At 44.0% G+C, this 18,293-nt stretch overlaps 2 protein-coding genes across 3 annotated transcripts in view; both read right to left on the bottom strand.

The window, feature by feature from the left end:
* lypd6b (LY6/PLAUR domain containing 6B) overlaps positions 1–9,268 on the bottom strand; it is a 37,235-nt gene extending 27,967 nt beyond the window's left edge. For both annotated transcript variants that reach the window (XR_013965486.1, XM_080785393.1), the window contains exon 1: positions 9,175–9,268. The gene's annotated coding sequence lies outside the window, so the exon portion shown is untranslated. The remainder of the gene's footprint in view (positions 1–9,174) is intronic.
* Positions 9,269–13,912: 4,644 nt separating this feature from the next.
* kif5c (kinesin family member 5C) overlaps positions 13,913–18,293 on the bottom strand; it is a gene marked incomplete at its 5' end in the record, with an annotated part of 41,468 nt that continues 37,087 nt past the window's right edge. Inside the window, one exon of the mRNA XM_080785691.1 lies at positions 13,913–14,008. Coding sequence (XP_080641817.1) covers positions 14,005–14,008 — 4 coding nt within the window. The 3' untranslated portion in view covers positions 13,913–14,004. The remainder of the gene's footprint in view (positions 14,009–18,293) is intronic.

The raw sequence follows: 18,293 nt of genomic DNA, 5'->3' as shown, positions 1-18,293 counted from the left end.
TGGTCAGTATAGACAACAATAGGCAACGGGCTTGAGCCAACATATACCTCGAAAAATTGTAATGCAAGTAACAGGGCGAGAGCTTCCTTCTCAACGGTACTATAGTTACCCTGCGCTGAATTAAATTTCTTTGAATAGTAACAGATGGGATGATCGATATCCTGAAGATCCTCCTGGAGCAGGACAGCACCGGCGCCACAGGCGCTGGCATCCACCTCCAGCTTGAACGGTTTGGTGAAGTCGGGCGCAGCCAGGACTGGAGTGCTGCAGAGGAGAGCCTTGCAGGATTCGAACGCTAACTGACAGGCAGGCGACCAGATAAATACTCTTTTGACGCTAGTCAGCGTAGTCAGCGGCGCAGTGACGGCAGCAAAATTTTTGCAAAACCCCCGGTAGTAACCTGCCATGCCCAAAAACCGGCGGAGCTCACGCCTAGTCCTCGGCACAGGATATTCTAGAATAGCCTGGATTTTTGCATTAATAGCACGTACCTGGCCCTGACCAACCTGCTTCCCAAGATACGTTACGGTCGCACAACCAAATTCACATTTTGACAAATTTAATGTCAGGTTAGCCTCTCCTAACCGCTGAAAAATCTGTCTCAAAGTGTGTATATGCTCAAGCCAAGTATCATTATATGCCACAACATCGTCCAAATAAGTCTCTGTATTGTCCACGCCTCTTAGTACATTATTCATTAATCTTTGAAATGTCGCTGGTGCATTTCTTAAGCCAAATGGCATCACTGTATATTGGTATAAACCGTCTGGTGTCACGAATGCACTGATCTCTGATGCACGGGGTGTCAAAGCCACTTGCCAATAACCCTTTAGCAAATCCAATTTAGTTACAAATTTAGCAGACCCCACCCGATCCACGCAATCCAACATCCTCGGGAGCGGATAACTGTCAGCCTGCGTTATATTGTTAACCTTACGAAAATCTGTACAAAACCGCTGGCTCCCGTCAGCCTTAGGCACCAGCAAGCAGGGGCTAGACCACGCACTGCTGCTATGAACAGCCAGCCCGTTCTCTAACAAGTAGTCAACCTCTTTTCGTAGTAAAGCACGCTTGGTTGGATTAACCCGATAGGCATGTTGCTTAATAGGAGGGCAATCCTTCTGTACAATTACGTCATGAGAAAGGGCTGATGTGCATGATGGGTTATCTGAAAACAGATTCACATTATTTTCCATCAAATCAATAATGTCTGCTTGCGCCTGGGGACCCAAATGTTTTAAATACCCCGGTAAATCATTCAATATTTCAGAGTTCTGTAGACGTGACCCAGACGAACCTTTTACACGCAGCCCATCACTCTCAGGGGAATAAAGTGACGGCGCTGCTGCAGAAAGTGAGGCGACAACTGCGGGAATAACAGGAGTATCTGACTCGGTGCGAGCCAGATACGGCTTGAGCATATTCACATGACAAACCCTTGTCTTTTTGCGACGATCGGGCGTCAAAATCACATAATCCGTTTCACTTATTTTTTTGTCAATCACATAAGGACCACTGAATTTGGCCTGGAAGGCTGAGCCTTGCAGTGGGAGCAGCACCAACACCCTCTGACCCACAGCAAACACTCTATGCACAGCCTTCCTGTCAAACCATGCCTTCATTTTACCTTGAGCTTTACTCAGAAAGCTGCTAGCCATCTGTCTGGCCTTGTGCAATCGCTCGCGAAACCCCGCAACAAAATCCAATACATTAGTCACCGGCGAGTTTGCGTTGGCTAATAAGCCCTCTCGAAACGCACGCAACGGCCCGCGCACCGTATGGCCAAACACCAGCTCCGCTGGGCTAAACCCCAGCGACTCCTGTACGCTCTCTCTTACTGCCAACATAAGATAAGGCAAGCCCTCGTCCCAGGCTTTACCAGTTTCGTGACAGTATTTCTTCATCATCGCTTTCAACGTCTGGTGAAACCGCTCAAGCGCGCCCTGGGACTCAGGATGATAAGCGCTAGAGTGTCTGTGTTCTATGCCAAGGGTGGAAGCAACTTGAGCAAATAATTTTGACATGAAATTTGAGCCCTGGTCACTTTGAAGATACCGGCAAAAACCAAAAGTAGAGAAAAAGCTAGAAAGCGCTTTAATAACTGGTCTCACTTTTAGTGTGCGTAATGGGAACGCTTCTGGGTAGCGCGTTGCACTACACATTACAGTAAGAAGGTATTTGTGACCAGATTTTGTGGTCGGTAATGGACCGACACAGTCAATCATGATGTGCTCAAATGGTTCACCCACAGCAGGGATCGGTTTCAACGGCGCGGGCGGAATAGTCTGGTTTGGCTTCCCCGTCATCTGACACACATGACAAGTGCGGCAGAAGTCAGTAACAGACGCATTCAAACCCGGCCAGAAAAAATAGCGTAGGATGCGGTCATAAGTTTTACGAATGCCCAGGTGGCCAGAAATGTTGTCGTGAGCCAGACTGAGAATCTGGGAACGGAAACCCTGAGGTACCACAACCTGACGCACCACATTCCATTTCAAGTCACCGATAGCCGCTGGAAACCATTTACGCACAAGGAGGCCATCCTCTACACTATATGCACTCGGCCCAGCAGCCTCACCCACTTTGGTAACTGCCTCCCAGCACACAGAGAGAGAGCGATCGTGCTTCTGCGCATGCGCAAATGTTTCCCTATCGATATCAAACCCAAAATCACTTTTAGTAGCCAGCAAGCTTTTCCTAGCCCGCTTACGCGGTGTCTGTGGGGCATCACCCACTGGTCGCTCGGCACACAAGAAAGTGTCACACAACGTAGCCTCGTCATCAAACTTTTTCAATTGTGCGCGAGTCACAGCACAACCCGGAAACACAGTGGGTGGGGCTCCCAGCGCAGGCATAGCTACGTTAGCCACAGGTTTTTCAACCACTTCTAGCGACGCAAACACTTTGTCCCCAGCTATGTCGTTGCCAAGAATCATCCCCACACCTTCAATGGGTAAACTTTCACGTAGCCCGATCTGCACAAGACCAGAAACAAGTGGAGAGCGTAGGTGGATCATATGCAATGGAGCGCGAGAGGATATCATTTCCACGCCCAAAACCAATGCATCGGAACCACAAAAGGTATTCTCCGCAAATGGCAGTACACTCTGTAAAATAAGGGACTGTGAGGCGCCTGTATCACGCAAAATGGTGATAGGAACGCGCTCATTTTCCTTATCAGACAGCGAGACTGAGCCATGCAAAATAAAGGGATCAAAACACTCCTCTACCTCCGCCCGGACAGCCATAGCTGTCTCGGAAGCAGACCGAGGAATAGTATGCACAAACCCCACACCCTTTGGTTTTTTTGAATACACATTTCCATTTCCATTCTCTTTCTGCTGCTTATGTTGTACTTTAGGGCAGCGAGAAACCAAATGGCCCACTTCATGACAGTAAAAACAAGCACGATTGTCAGGCGCTGCACTTGCGCCCCTCGGTGGACTTTTCGGTTGTGACAATTTGTGCTGTTTTTTCTGCATGTTGAACAGACCCTCCCCGCTACGCACCGGAGAAACACCCGAACGGTGCGTCAGATCATATTCATCGGCCCTCACAGAGGCTTTAGCAATTGAGTTAATCTTTTGTTCCTCAAGATAGACAACAATACGATCTGGGATACATGATTTGAAATCTTCCATCACTATCAGCTCAGTAAGCTGCTCAAAAGTGTGTACGTTGCTCGCGTTGCACCATTTCCTAAACAATGTGGCTTTTTCACGGCCAAATTCCACAAACGTTTGAGTAGAGGATTTTTGAGCGGCCCTATATTTTTGCCTATAATGTTCAGGCACCATTTCGAAACCGCTAAGGATAGCCGCCTTTACGACATCATAACATAGGCTCTCATCCACCGTGAGTGCGCTACAGATATCCTGTGCTCTACCTGTCAACTTACATTGGAGTAGCAAACTCCAGAATTCCCTGGGCCACTTAACAGCACCAGCAATTCGTTCAAAAGCACAAAAGTAGTTATCCAACTCACCCTCCTTGAACGCAGGTACCAATGCGATTTGTTTGCTTATGTCGAACGCTGCCACTCCTCTGGAACCTGGGGGTGACCCGTGTCGCTGCTGGGAGGCGGGCGCCCCTGCGGACGCCTCGTCGGGGTAGGTCTGGCCTCGCAGGCGTGCCATGTCGAGCTCATGTCTCTGATGCTGTAGTTTGCACTCCTCGCTCTTCAGCGTTGTTAGTGCTATTTCCAGCTCAAGCTCCCGGAGGCGCAGAACCCCCCCTATGTCCTGAGGACTCCCCCCAGTGCCCCGTGGGTAATCATGTGGGGCCTGAGCAGACGGGTCCCCCGCGGGATCCTCGCCCTGCTCTAACACACCCGTAGTGTCAGACTGATTGGCCCCACTAGAACTCGGTTCTGCGACAATGAGTGATACGTCTCCCCCCTCACTCTCATCTGACAGCATCGTAATGACTCCCTGTGAAAACAACTGCCGTGAGACAGCTGCGAAAATCGCCTCTTTCTTTTTGGTACCGTGCGGTAAAGGAACGTTAAATTGTTTGGCAATACTGTACAATTCCCAATATGAGCACTGTTGTAGCTCCTCAAGCGACAGGACATCCGTACTAGCACCCTGGTCATCAGAGGCCATACCAAATACAGGCCATATACAAAATCCGCTACTCAAACTGGTACGAGCAACATACTCACCATTAATACTCCCCAATCCGTCTACCACCAAAAGCAATACTAGCAAAACAAAAAACATAACCAACTGAACAACTGAATCCTTAATTTGTTTTTTGAAACGGACGGGCTCCCAAATATGTTACAAAACCATATGTCTAGGGGTAAAGGTAATGTAATATATGAGAGAAACGGAAACCAAGGCCTTAATACAAGGATTTATTCAATAGTATAATGAATAAATTATAAGAATCAACAATAGTTTGCAAAATAAATGGCTCTTTAACTCGCATGAACATAATAAACGGAATCCAAAAACAAAACTAAAGTTATTCCTTTCCGAAGGGAATAACTTGTCTAACAAAAGTTCAGCTTCACAAAATAAAGGAACAAAACAGTTGGCGACATGTAGTAGTAGTACGACGGATGGGGGAAAGACCTTGGAAGTGTTTCCCCAGCGCTGGGCTGGGCATGAATGGGCTATGTAGTGAGAGAGCCGCGGCCGCTAGCTCGCTCACGTGACCGTCAGCCAATCAGGGAGGTTGATCAGACCTCCATGGTCATGGCCAACAGGGTTACCCCAGCCACACAGCTGATGACAATCAGTCTGTCTGAAAACCCATTAGTATCCTCTGCATGGGAGGAGAGTTAGTCTAATACAGGTTCATAACAACTGCTGCACAGATATAGATATATATATATATATTAGAAGACATCTAGGCCTAAGATAATCCACATACATATATATATACTATAACAATATACCACCATATAAATATATATATACTATTAGCAATAAACATATATATATTTATAATCCAAAATAACACTCATAAATCATAACACTCATAATTAATCATAACCACACACGACCATAGTCGTGACACATCCATCCATCTTTCTCCAGCTCTGCAGCCGTTATTCCCCCTGCCCACTCCGTCCATATATGGCATGACCTGAATCAAAGCAGATGAGTGGAACAAGGCCCCCTTCTTTTGAGTGATAAAAAGTTAATTGCTAGTGTGTGACCACTCAGATTCCTGGGTCACTGCCCTGCACGCTGCTCACTGCCTTGATGAGGTGAACCAACAAAAGCAACTTCAAAACCTCTCTTGTCTTGACCACAACCCACAAATGTAATGAACAGCTTTCACCAGTTAACTAATTTAACGTTGGTCAATGCCTTTAAATCCGAGAAAGCGTCTGTGTCATTTTTTGTTGTCGTTATATATATACATAAATTGAAAGCCCTACTACTGGATCATATTAGTGTCACACAAAACAAAAGCATCAAACGTAGCAGATGCACAAGCTCTAAACGCGACACTGAGCTTGTAGATCTGCTACTTTTTGACGCTTTGAATTGGACACCTGAAAAGTAACAGCTGTGGACATTATGGACATATGAGGTTTCCACCCGACAGAGACAAAATGCAGCTCAGCAACCACCAGATCACAAGGAGTAAAGACTCCACAACGCCTCAATCCCAGAACCTGATATTTGCAGAACTACAACACAAGAGTTCACTGAACTGATAATCTATTCCAGAATGATGATAAAGCAATCTTATTTATTTATCGTATTAGCTCAAGGCACAGGCAAATTAATCTCCAAAGTGTAGGCAAAGAAACAACATCAAAGACGGCAACCAAATACATATAAAGAAAAGAATAATCACAGAGAGCAGGGAAGGCTGAAGTGATTTCATAGTAGAATGGGTTCTCCTTTTCTCGTCGTGAAATAATAATGCGCCTGCGGTTATCTGAAAGAAATCTAGCATGATTAGTCCATGGCACTCTCCCAGCGGCCGGTGGCCCCCTCACATCTTTTAAGCCTCTCCTCCTAAACTGTAAACACACACAGGCTTGTTATGCGTTACTGCCAGGACTGGTGCCCAATAAATTAAATCACACACCAGACAACTGTAGTGTGTCACATTACAGCATAGTTGTGCCAGAAAAGCTTGAGAGTTTTGAAATGTTCTTCTTGTCATCTGTGCCGTGCAGCCGATGATTCAGGTAATTATGTTCTTGTTGTACTACTGTACATGTCAATAGAGGCCTATTCAAACTTCACTGTCTGGTGTTGGTGTTTACTGTTTGTTTCTCAAACTTTTTTTCATGTCATGCCAAATTGATAGGATGCACAAAATACATAAAACATCCTTCCAAAAAATCCATACTATATTCACCCACTCTTTTACTTTGTAAATCTGTGATGTGACATTAAATCTGATTCCTTCCGATTCTGAGGAGAGCAGGCTTCCTCTCTTCACTGACCTGGAAAATGACTGAGGAGGAGAGATATGAATGAGGGTCTGATGAGAGGGGAGGAGATAAAGAAATGACAGTCGTGTGTGAGCGCATGTTTTGTGAGGACATGGTTGGTTATCAAAAGGAGGAACATTTCCTCCACCACAGTGCCTCAGGAGGTAGAGCGGAACCGATTCGAACCCGGGCTCCTCCTGTGTTACCGTCGAAGTGTCCTGGAGAAAGACACTCATGCATGCCTTCATCCCATCCAGACTCTCCTATACGGTGTCACCACCAAGGTTCTCAAGAAACTACAGTTACAGTACGTACAAAACTCTGCCGCCTGCTCACCAGAATCCAATCCAGGGAGGGACCACACCACACCCGTCCGCCGTGACCTCCACTGGCTTCAGAATAGAATAGAGTTAACATACTAATCACCACCTACAAGGCCCTCAACAACCAGGCTCCCCGCTACCTCTCTGAACTCTCTCCAGCGTCACGCCCCCTCCTGTTCCCTCAGGTCGGGTAATGCCAAGTTGCCAACCTCCTGGACGTCCCCAAGACAATGAAACCAACCTGGGGCGACTCTCCCTCTGGAACTCCCTCACAGCTCACATCAAAGATGCCCCCGCCCTCGGCACGTTTAAAACACCACAAAAAACTTTTCAGACTTGCACCCAATCCCCTCTTTTTACCTTTACTTCTATAGCTTTTAACCTTTTAAGGTGTCAGTGTCTTGCTCAAGGACACTTTGACACACACGCACGCACACACGCACACACACACACAGTCTTGCTCAAGGACAGCACGCAGCCAGGAGGAGCTGGGGATCGAACCAGGAACCTTCTGATTCCATGACTACCGCTGTGCCTCTACCTCCTGAGCCACTGCTGTGACTCCACCCCCAGATGACGTAACCGTTTCGCGAAGGAAGGGTTGAACAAATGTAGTTGAACAAACTACATTTACTGCCAGTCAGACACACAACTGCACACCACAAGTCCCCTGGGGGCATCATAAAACAAATACCACACACGCCAACACAACAGTCCACATCGTCTCTGTCGGCTGGGTGGAAACCAAAAACTGTTAATTTTCAGGATTCAAATGCAAAAATAGAAAGGTAGCAGTAGTATCTACTGTACAAGTTCAAAACTTGTAGATCTGCTACTGTTGATGCTTTTGTGTGACACTTTAGTGTGATGACGTCGACATAGGGCGTTAATTTTATGAAAAAACGTTAAAATACGGAGATAAGAGGTTTCTGCGTGACAGCAATGATGCGATGTTAAGATGTGTTTTTAAGTTCTGGGTCCAGTTGGTATACTGAGGGTAGAAGCATGCTGCGTGGACCATCTGTCCACAACATGAACTTCTGCTACACGCATGCATGCATGCACACAGCACACACAGTGCATGTCCCGGGCCACAGGAGGAGGTTGTAAACAGAGAATGGCTGAAAAAATCTCAACTTTGAAGTCCTTAAATCTGAAATTAGAGCACGGACATTCATTCCAAATTGTCCTCTGCTACTGTGATGATAAAAGCATATTATAGGCTATTTGTTGACAATGTTCAGTTCAGGATTAGCCTTGGATTAAGATAATTTAAGACTAGGCCTATATACTATGTATTTTATCCAGTCTGACTAAAATACATATAGGTAGACTAGTAACATCTACAGTATGATAGTCTTGATCCAAGGCTAGTTCAGGACACGTCAGTTAGTTTCCATTACAGGCTTGTTATATTGCATATTGTTGCATTGCATATTGTGTTCTGACTATCATAGAACACACTCATTTGAGTATCAAAAAGAAAGTGGTATGACAGAGAACTTAAGCTTGGTGGTGGTGTGGTTATGATATTATAGGTTTACTGCTGAAATTAGCTCTGTTGAAGTGCATCTCCTGTCCTGTTATGGTCAGTCATGATTGTTAACTTGTAAAACGTTTAGAGAGAGTGGGCGTCCAACAGTCCACAGCACAACACAGGACAATGCTTCTGCTTGCCTTATACAAGCATGTATGCTAACCTATCCCTATCCCTAATATAATTGACCACTTTGTTGTTTGTACTGGATAATCTTCAGTCTCCGTAATATCGACCGTTTTGCTCTCACTGACTCAAGATAACATAATAGTAGTCTTCGAATCTTTTGAGACTAGCGCATGAGTGCAGACTATAATACTTTGCTGTGGGGGTCAATATTAAAGTAACGTCTAAATCTGCGTTTCAATTTAAACCTCAGTTATGGCCTTATCGGTTAAAAGGCTTACCTGTCTCTTGACTGGGTCTACAGACAGTGAAGATGAGCCATGTTGTTGATCGTTCCGGGACGGTGCCGTGCCGGGTTGAAGCGACTGACAGGCGGGGAGAGAGCCGAGGAGCAGGCGGGGAAGAGAGGCGGAGCCTGGAGCCTGGATGCCAACAAGGTGAAGTTATATTAGGCTTCCTGATTCAGGACTCAGGAGAGTCGAACTCAAACTTAATTTGGAGGGTGAGGTCACAGAGGTGACATGAATATTATGTATTTGGCTGCGGACCCCCACCTGAAAAGAGTTTGTGCCAAGACAAATTCCACCATACAAGATTTGTGACAATATTCTATATTATTATTTCCACAAATTTTCAAGATTTTTCTTTTAAATAGCAGATTTACTAAAAAGTCAGTAGGCCTAGATACTGTAGTGCTTAAACTACTACTAAATTGCTACAGTATATTGATACATTTTGCTGGGGACCTCTGGCCCCCCTCAAGCATAGGGGCCGGACCCACTGCCGTACGGATATAATAAATAGCTGTCAGTGGTTTTCAAATGTTTTAATACCACCAGGGCCCCCATGGACCCCCCATTTCACACTTTACACTGTTCATTTGGGTGTAAAGTGTAACCAATTGGACCCATACATCCATTTGGTTCCATTTGTACACTCAGAGTTGGCCTCCAGAGTCCAGACAGCGCTGTAAGGGTCAATTTGGTCCCTGCTATTAAAGGCGCTGGAACGCCATGGGGTTCCCGGACGCCGGACCACCACATTGAGAACCAGCTATGGGATCCTAGACTATTTTCTACAGCCTATAACTACAGGTGAATTAAATCTCTGTCCAGGTGAAAGACACTTGTTGCCTGCTGATATTACAGTATTCACTATCTCTCTGTAAGGAAGTTTTACTAAAGCGTGATGAAATGGGACATGTGCATCGTCTAATCTATAGTCAACACAGGTTAAAAATGTAATCATTTATTGAGGGAAATTTCAGAAACCATACTTTTATTAGTCTTTTATTCAAATGAAGTCTTAGTAGGTCTATACCACATCACAGCCAAATAGAAACAGGTTGCTGTTCAAATGACATGATCATCAGAGAGAGAAGAGACAAAGAGAAAAATGGACTTCATGCCAGAGAGCAGAGGTCTTCACCATGTTTCAGCCCAAGGACCTTATAGCTGAGAGAGACGAAGCAGAGACCCATCTATTGTATAAAATTGTGTTGCAGATTAAACTTTTTCATAGATAGCTTTAGACTATAGCACAATCACCAGTGTGTGTTGGATTCATTTTAATGTATTTTCTGACATTTAACCACTTAAACCGTCTTAGTGAGCTTGATCGATCACTCTGTATACTTGGTCTGCTATTTTTGTTAATAGAAAATAGCCAATCTATAAACTAACAGCGACTCGCAACGCAAGGCGTTGTGAGCTTGTAGATTTGCTACAAGTTCTCCTCAGAATAAGAATGCGAGGGTACAAGAGGTTAATGTAAAACAATAATCATATCACACAAACATTATTTTGCCCCCCTGTAGTAACTCTGAGGACCCCCCTAAGGGTCCCGGACCACCTGTTGAAGACCCCTGCCATAGTGGTTTCACTTTCATTTTATGTCAAGCGTCATGATGACGGTATACACTGACCAACCGCATCATCTCTCAATGTGCGTCACACGCACACACACACACACACACACCAACCAACAGCACAAGTGGCATTGCATGAAATGTTATGTGGCACATGTTTGACATTATTTCATTGTTGTGCAAGGTCACAAACAGAATTTAAGAAAGCACTACTCGTACAAAACTGGGCCACAGACAGATACAGTAGACCAGTGGTTTTCAACCTTTTCAGGCCGGAACCCCCCAGAAGAATCATAATTTAACTGGAGACCCACTACCCTGACAAGCTGAGGCATTACATTTAGTGTTACTTGGTTCCACAACAGATAGATATTGTGAAAATAGATCTACAAACTCACACAGCTTCACAACGAGGCAGTGGGCTTGTAGACCGTCTTTTTTTCTTCTTAATGCCTTATATTATTTGACAATTTGGCCAATTTTGACCCGTTTTTAGGCATATTAAAAAGGTCTACTTTAGAAATGTGCAGATACCCTGTAATTACACTGTAATAGGCCTACTGTATGTTGCTTTGTTTAACTGTTGGGTGAGAAAACAATGTTGCAAATTAAGCCCCAAAATCATGTGGGGTCCCCACCGGGGGTCCCGACCCACAGGTTGAGAACCACTGCAGTATAGACCACAGAGAACCAAGCTGGACAATCAGTGACTTCTAGTACTGACTAGCAACGATAGGTCAGCATTGCAATCTCATTCTCTCCACAAACTCGAACACAGCTTCAATATCAGTTTATTATTACAACCATTTAAGATATCCCCACATGAATATCCTCAATCATGGATCGCGATAAACCCCAATAGTTTAAACCGTGAAATCTATATACAATGGCATATTTGGGGGTTGCCAACTGTTACTCCAAGCCCCATGAAATACTTTTCACCCCTATTCAGCATCAAAGCCCTCCGCTATAGTCATGGATATGGTTCAAACAACAACAACATACTCTGTGGGTTTCATGACGTGCTGAGTAACTGAGCAGCATCATGAAAACAAGGAGCCTGGTTATACATACCAGTTCATTCATCCATTTGGCAGAAATAATGCCAGGCCTACCCCTGGCGCCATCATCAGCAAACATTCATTACTCAAAGCAGCCTAATTAAGTCCTTCAGAAATGGGAATATTTTTGTGCTACTTTTCCTCAGTCCTGCATTTGACCAGGCCAAGACTGATTCTATTTTTGTAGATTTTCTGTGAAATAGGTTTTTTTGTGTGCCTAAAACTTTAGCAAAAACCTAATTTAGTGTTTATTTTGGATCACAAGTGTATCCGCTTTCCAAACATAGTCATGGGCTTTTGAGTATGTCAATCATTGACTCATCTGCACATTATGTTTGGGGCCGGATCACGAGATTTCTTGCTCATTTTGGGGATTTCAACAGAATGATTGTTCACATCCTTCTTACTCAACCAACCCTTATAAGACTGTGCTGTGACTGTGAGTGAGACAACACAACAACCAACCACATCACTCGACCAACGAAACCAGATATTTACAGACAATGCAAAGGTTGTGGTTGAACAGTAATGCAACAAAATGCTCTCTTTGGACTCTGTGCTCCGAGAGCGACTATACCAATGGTTCTCAAACCTTTTCACATCAAGGACATAATATGTATTTGGCCACGGAACCCCATCTGACCCCTGTGGTTCCCCCAGTTTGAGAACCAATGGACTATACATTTCCTCGATACATCAAGATTGTTCAAGTTACAAAGGTTTTACAATGAGATGGTGGATCAACACTGTTTTGCATCCTAGTACACATAGAACTATAAATATACTGTACACATTGAGCTTTACTGTAGTCCCTGTAGTGATTACCTCAGTAATGTGACAGCACATTGTTAAAAATGTACCAAAATGAAAGAACAAAAGTCAACAAATGAATACAAAATATATAAACACATCCCATAATTAAAATGTATTGAAAAATTATAGAAATACCAATATAAAAACAATCAATATTAGCACATAGGCCTATTGTGGAAAAAAGGCCAAAATTAAAGAAAAAAAGTCAATAAATAAATACAAAATATATAAACACTACATTCAATAAATAAAATGTATTAAAACACAGAAGATAACTCTCAGTGCAACGCAAAGTGCTTCTCAAAAATAAATAATAAATAAAAACAATATAAAAACATTTTAACATTCATTAAAACAGAGTGGGTTCCAGTGCTAAACCTTAGGGTATTACAAGAATTGTTTCGTAGTTTTTACATGATCTCGGTAATCCTGTAAATCCGGTAATCCTGTAAACAAAGATATAGCTCATTAACCTCAGTTACTCAACACTTGTTTTTAACATTTTCATTGGTGAGCAGTATGCAGACAGAGAGAGATGATTAATGCTGGGCAGGTAGTTCGACAGAAAGAGAAAGCATCAGTAGCATTAATGCTGGGCAGGTAGTTAGACAGAAAGAGAAAGCATAAGTAGCATTAATGCTGGGCAGGTAGTTAGACAGAAAGAGAAAGCATCAGTAGCATTAATGCTGGGCAGGTAGTTAGACAGAAAGAGAAAGCATCAGTAGCATTAATGCTGGGCAGGTAGTTAGACAGAAAGAGAAAGACAGGTAGAGTTGGCAGGCAGTTAAAGCCGCACTATGTAACTTTCCTCTTCTCCACCAGATTTGAACCTGGTGCTGACATTTTTACCGTTGAGACTACCTGATTGCTCATGGGGAGAAATTGAATCTTGGAAGGAGGTAGGGCCCGCCTGAGAAATTGAATCTTGACCATCATGTCAGATCCTGTGTCTAGGTGAGACATGACCTTTGACACGAGCTAAATGTCTCAATAGAAGAGCAGGGAGTCTAAATACAACCACCCCAAGTTATTAACATACTCTTTGGACAAAATTACATTTTATTCATAAATAAAATTACATAGTGCCGCTTTAAGACAGAAGGAGAAAGACAGATACAGTTGGCATGTAGTGAAGACAGAAAGAAAGACAGATAGAGTTGGGGCCAATGCCATACATACATAGTAGCAGAGGTTGAAAGAGGAAAGCACTTCTCGGCCATCTTAAGGATACAGAATGTTTTGAGTACTGTGGTCTCAGTAAAGGCAGAATGGTGATGTTCTAGAAACCCAACGAGAAAGGAATGTCCAGTATTGTCTATTGTTGAAGAAGAGGTCCAATAATATACAGGAGAGAGTTCAGAGTCTGTCCTTTACCTATAAAATAATGTGAGAAGGAAAGCAGAGTGGTCAGTTTTTATCGGTGTGAAAGGCATGTAGGCATGCAATTTCAATCTGTGTGTTTATGAGCTACTAAGTACTAATACATATACAGGTATGTGCCGCCACCTGGTGGTAGACTGAAACATGTACCGGCATCTTTTGAAAAAGTGTGATAAAACAGAACAATTTACAATTAAATATTTAGGCATTTAGCAGACGCTCTTAATCCAGAGTGTCTTACATTAAGCAAGGGAAAAAAAGCATGGCAATACATCACATACATACAAAGTAGTTATCATGAAACATGCTAAGAACAAGCTAAGAACGTAACAGTGGAATATCTATATAATGAAACTAAACTATACATATAAACTATACATATATACTATACTATGCTATACATATGTACGTGCTATGACTACATACAATGCAATTCTAGTGCTGTCTACATAACATGCTATAAGTCTGTATCGAATGCTATCTAAGTCTACAAAAAGTGCTATCTAAGGGGGTAGGGTAAGGGCTACGGGCCATGATGGAGTCTGAAAAGGTGGGTTTTCAGACTACAGCGGAAGATTGGGAGTGGGAGAACGCTCATAATAATGGCAGGCATGATCTGAAGTTAATTAATATAACATGAATGAGAGCCTGCAGCTTCCATTAAGACCCACAGAGATATATTTGACATAAACTAGATTTTCTTTTACAAAACTGAATGGATATGCTGCTTAGCTGATGGCACACACATGCACACACGCACGGACACAATCACCCGAGCACGCACGCATACACATGCACATGCACACACACACACACACACACACACACACACACACACACACACACACACACACACACACACACACACACACACACACACACACACTAAGGCTGTCCCCAAACATTCAAGGTTTGAATGTTCGCTCGTTAGGGTTGGCACTCGAATCTTAGGCCTGGGCTATACGTACTCAATCTTTAATAAAACGGATATTTTCGTACTCCGTTGTCGTATGGGCAGGGGCCCATATGACAAAGATATCTGTGTCCACACATACAACCCAAAACGATCATTTTTTACTCCAACAAGCATGCCATGCCAGTAGGTGGCGATAAGAAATATGTAACGCAATAGAAAAATGTTCTGAGCATGCGCGGTGAGCTGGTTTTCTTGGAGAAATCCCCCACGTAACCCGGTAGTACGTGCAGACAGGGCTCCGTCTAGTGAGCAACTTTATAACTCACGTTCTAATATAAACACATACCCAGTTTTCCCAGCTGCCTTGCTAGCCTACTGGACTACTACGCACACTTGTAATATATGCTTTGCTTTGCTGGTTCGCGCCCCACTGCCGCCACTGATTTTACAGCTGCAGACTTTTTAATAGTTTTTGGATTAAGGTTGCATTAAAAAGACTGGATTAAGGTTGGTGAAGGATGTGTTGCTCCCCTGCTTGCATACATAACCGCAAGCAGGGGAGCAACGCATCCTTCACCAACCTTAATCCAAAAACTATTAAAAAGTCTGCGGTTGTAAAAACAACGGAGGCAGCGGGGCGCGAACCAGCGAAGCGAAGAAAAGCAAACATTTCAAGTCTGCGTAGTAGTCCACTAGGCTAGCGAGGCAGCTGGCAGAATCGGGTTTGAGTTAGATGTATTAGATGGTTAGGACGGTGGGTGGCGCTAGCTGCCATCGTGTTTGTTGTCGTTTCTATTGTAACCTCGCGTTCACCCCGGAAGTTGTTCGTTTTTCAACCCATGAACTGATGCGCATGCTCAGTGTTAAAAGCAACAAAACGAACATGCGCGACTAGGGAGGTGACGTCATCCTTCCTCAAAAACTCCGTTTTGCATGACTACACAGCTCCACCATCCGGATCTTTTCGAAAATCTCCACTTATTTATCCGTTGCCAAAAACCTCCGTTTGAGTGGCCGAAAACGCCGTTTGCGTCTGGCTGAAAGGCCCAAACGCACATAGAAATGTGCGTTTCAAAAAACACCCAGAGTCGTGTAGCTGTACTCTTAATTAATGGGTTTGAACCATTCGTTGCGTCGTTGTTGCGTCTGTCTGTCTGTCTGTGTGTGTGTGTGTGTGTGTGTGTGTGTGTGTGTGTGTGTGATTGGCTAACGTTTAGGAGGAGCCAAGCTGCTGATTGGCTCCTGTGATGGCCTCAACTATATAAAGCGGAAGTGGAAGCAGCATTCTGATGTATTCTTCCTGGTGTGTGTTTGGTCTGTCCGTAGCAAGAAGTTACACACCGTCTGGCTGTACGTAGCAAGAAGGTAACTAAATGTTAAACTTAAACCTTTAGCTCTGTTTTAAATTATTCAGTTTGGGGAACTTGATCTGTAAATGAATGCCACTGAGATGTGAGTTTATGTTTTATAACAAGAGTTAAGGTAACTGTTCCAATATGGCTCATGGTGTCTTTTTGACTGGCATTCAAACTCTTGACAGTGGAAAGGGTCCATTTGGTTCCATTTGTACACCGAGAGCTGTAAGGGTCCATTTGGTTAAACATGCTAACACTTCATCTTCAATATAAAATTGGTACAATACAATGTTGGGCTTAAACTTCATTCAAAGCTGAAGGGAAAACGTATTTCAAAAGTTGGGGGGAAAATGTATATATTAAAAATGGGGGAGGGATGTTAAGTTGTACAATATGGGTTGTGGGGGCTGACAAGGCTATACAGCCACATGTGTTTCTAATGTGATGTAGGCCTATATAACACTAATGACACTTATCTTTTCTCTTCATGTAATTCCAGAATATGAAGAATCACTGCACCAGTGGTGTATAGGCAGCACCAAGCCCTGGACCCTGAGACGAGCCATGTCCGTGGGCCCCACAGCCCCACCAATTTAGGCTTCCGAGGACCCCCACCCTGGAGCCCATGTGAAGTGTCCCAGACCGATGCCCCCCTCCCTGCACAAGACATTGAGGTAGGAACTGTACGCTATAGCTGCTGCTGGGAAGAGCTGCTTGCTGCGCAGTGAGTACAAATCTTGTTTATTGTCCTTTGCTGTCGCTGGTGTGGTTCTGCAGGGTACTGATGGTGTTGCTCTCGTTTGCGTTTGCGTTCCGGCTTCCTGCGGTTGCGTCGCGTCGGGCTGCCTGCTGTTGCACTCGTTTGCGTTGCGTCTTTTGCGTCGACTGCCACAATTTCGTCCGGTTCTGTCATTTCACCTAATTTCACCTAACTTGTGGACACTGCCTGTCATTTGCAGAAGAACGTGATGGTTCACGGTAAGTATCTGTTTTTGTATTCTTTGCTGCTGGTAGGGTAGGGCTGGTAGGGTAGGGCTCCTACTACTAGGGTAGGTTTTTGCGTTGCGTCGCAAACTAAGCACTTTGGCACAGGCATGGAGCTCCTGGTTTACTGGGATGGGGTTCGATTCCCTGCTGCGCCCTGCTGATTACATTTAATCTGTTAAACAGGCATCCTTTTGCACAATAGAGCGTCGCAGTCCCTCCCCCTTTCAGAACGACGATTGGCCGAGGAAATTATTCTCCATTTCATTTTCTCCATAGGCATTTCCAAACTTATTTATTTAAAGACCTTTAAGCGTTGTACGAAGCCAACTCTTCTCGTGACAAATCATGACAACACACACTATTTTGGACCAAATAATTACAAAGAAGAACAAAACGTGTTGTAACCTGCCGTTTTATCTACTTTCTAATTCTTTGTTTGGCCCGAAAAATTGTGTTTGTCATGATTGGTCCGAATGTTCACTCAAATTCCTGCCGAAGTTCGAGTCCTAAAATAAGGGCTAGGGTACAGCCTTAAAAAACACACACACACACACACACACACACACACACAGGCCATTCCCAGGGTCTGGGGTCTTCTAAGAACCGATTAGATGCTGGAGTTCTTTGAAACTAAATCAGTTAATGTGCATACTCTGACTGGGGACATTAATCTTCACAAGGGCCAATGGACATGGAGTGCACAAACATCAATTAGAGCCAATCTGATTAATTCATTTTCAAAGTGCCAGACAAAAGAAGAATAGACTGACCATGGACATGCGCTCTAAAATGCAATTTGCCTTTGAATTGAGCATTCAGCGCAACACATTGTCTTAAAAGAGGAAATAAGGAACTTCTGCAAAGACTTCAAAACAGAGCTCTGTGGGAAAACAACTTGAAAAAGAAATAGCGCACATTCAGATTCGAGTTTCTAGGTGGCCAAATCCTACTTGTCACAACGTTTTTGCAAATCCCCAGACAAAGCCTTGACGTGACCCGTTGTCATGGCTACCACTGTTCC

The sequence above is a fragment of the Protomyctophum bolini genome, assembly GCF_963924005.1.
Source record: "Protomyctophum bolini genome assembly, chromosome: 16".
NCBI lineage: Eukaryota > Metazoa > Chordata > Actinopteri > Myctophiformes > Myctophidae > Protomyctophum > Protomyctophum bolini.
The sequence above is the reverse complement of the archived record's forward strand: the minus strand, read 5'-3'. Positions and strand labels throughout refer to the sequence as shown.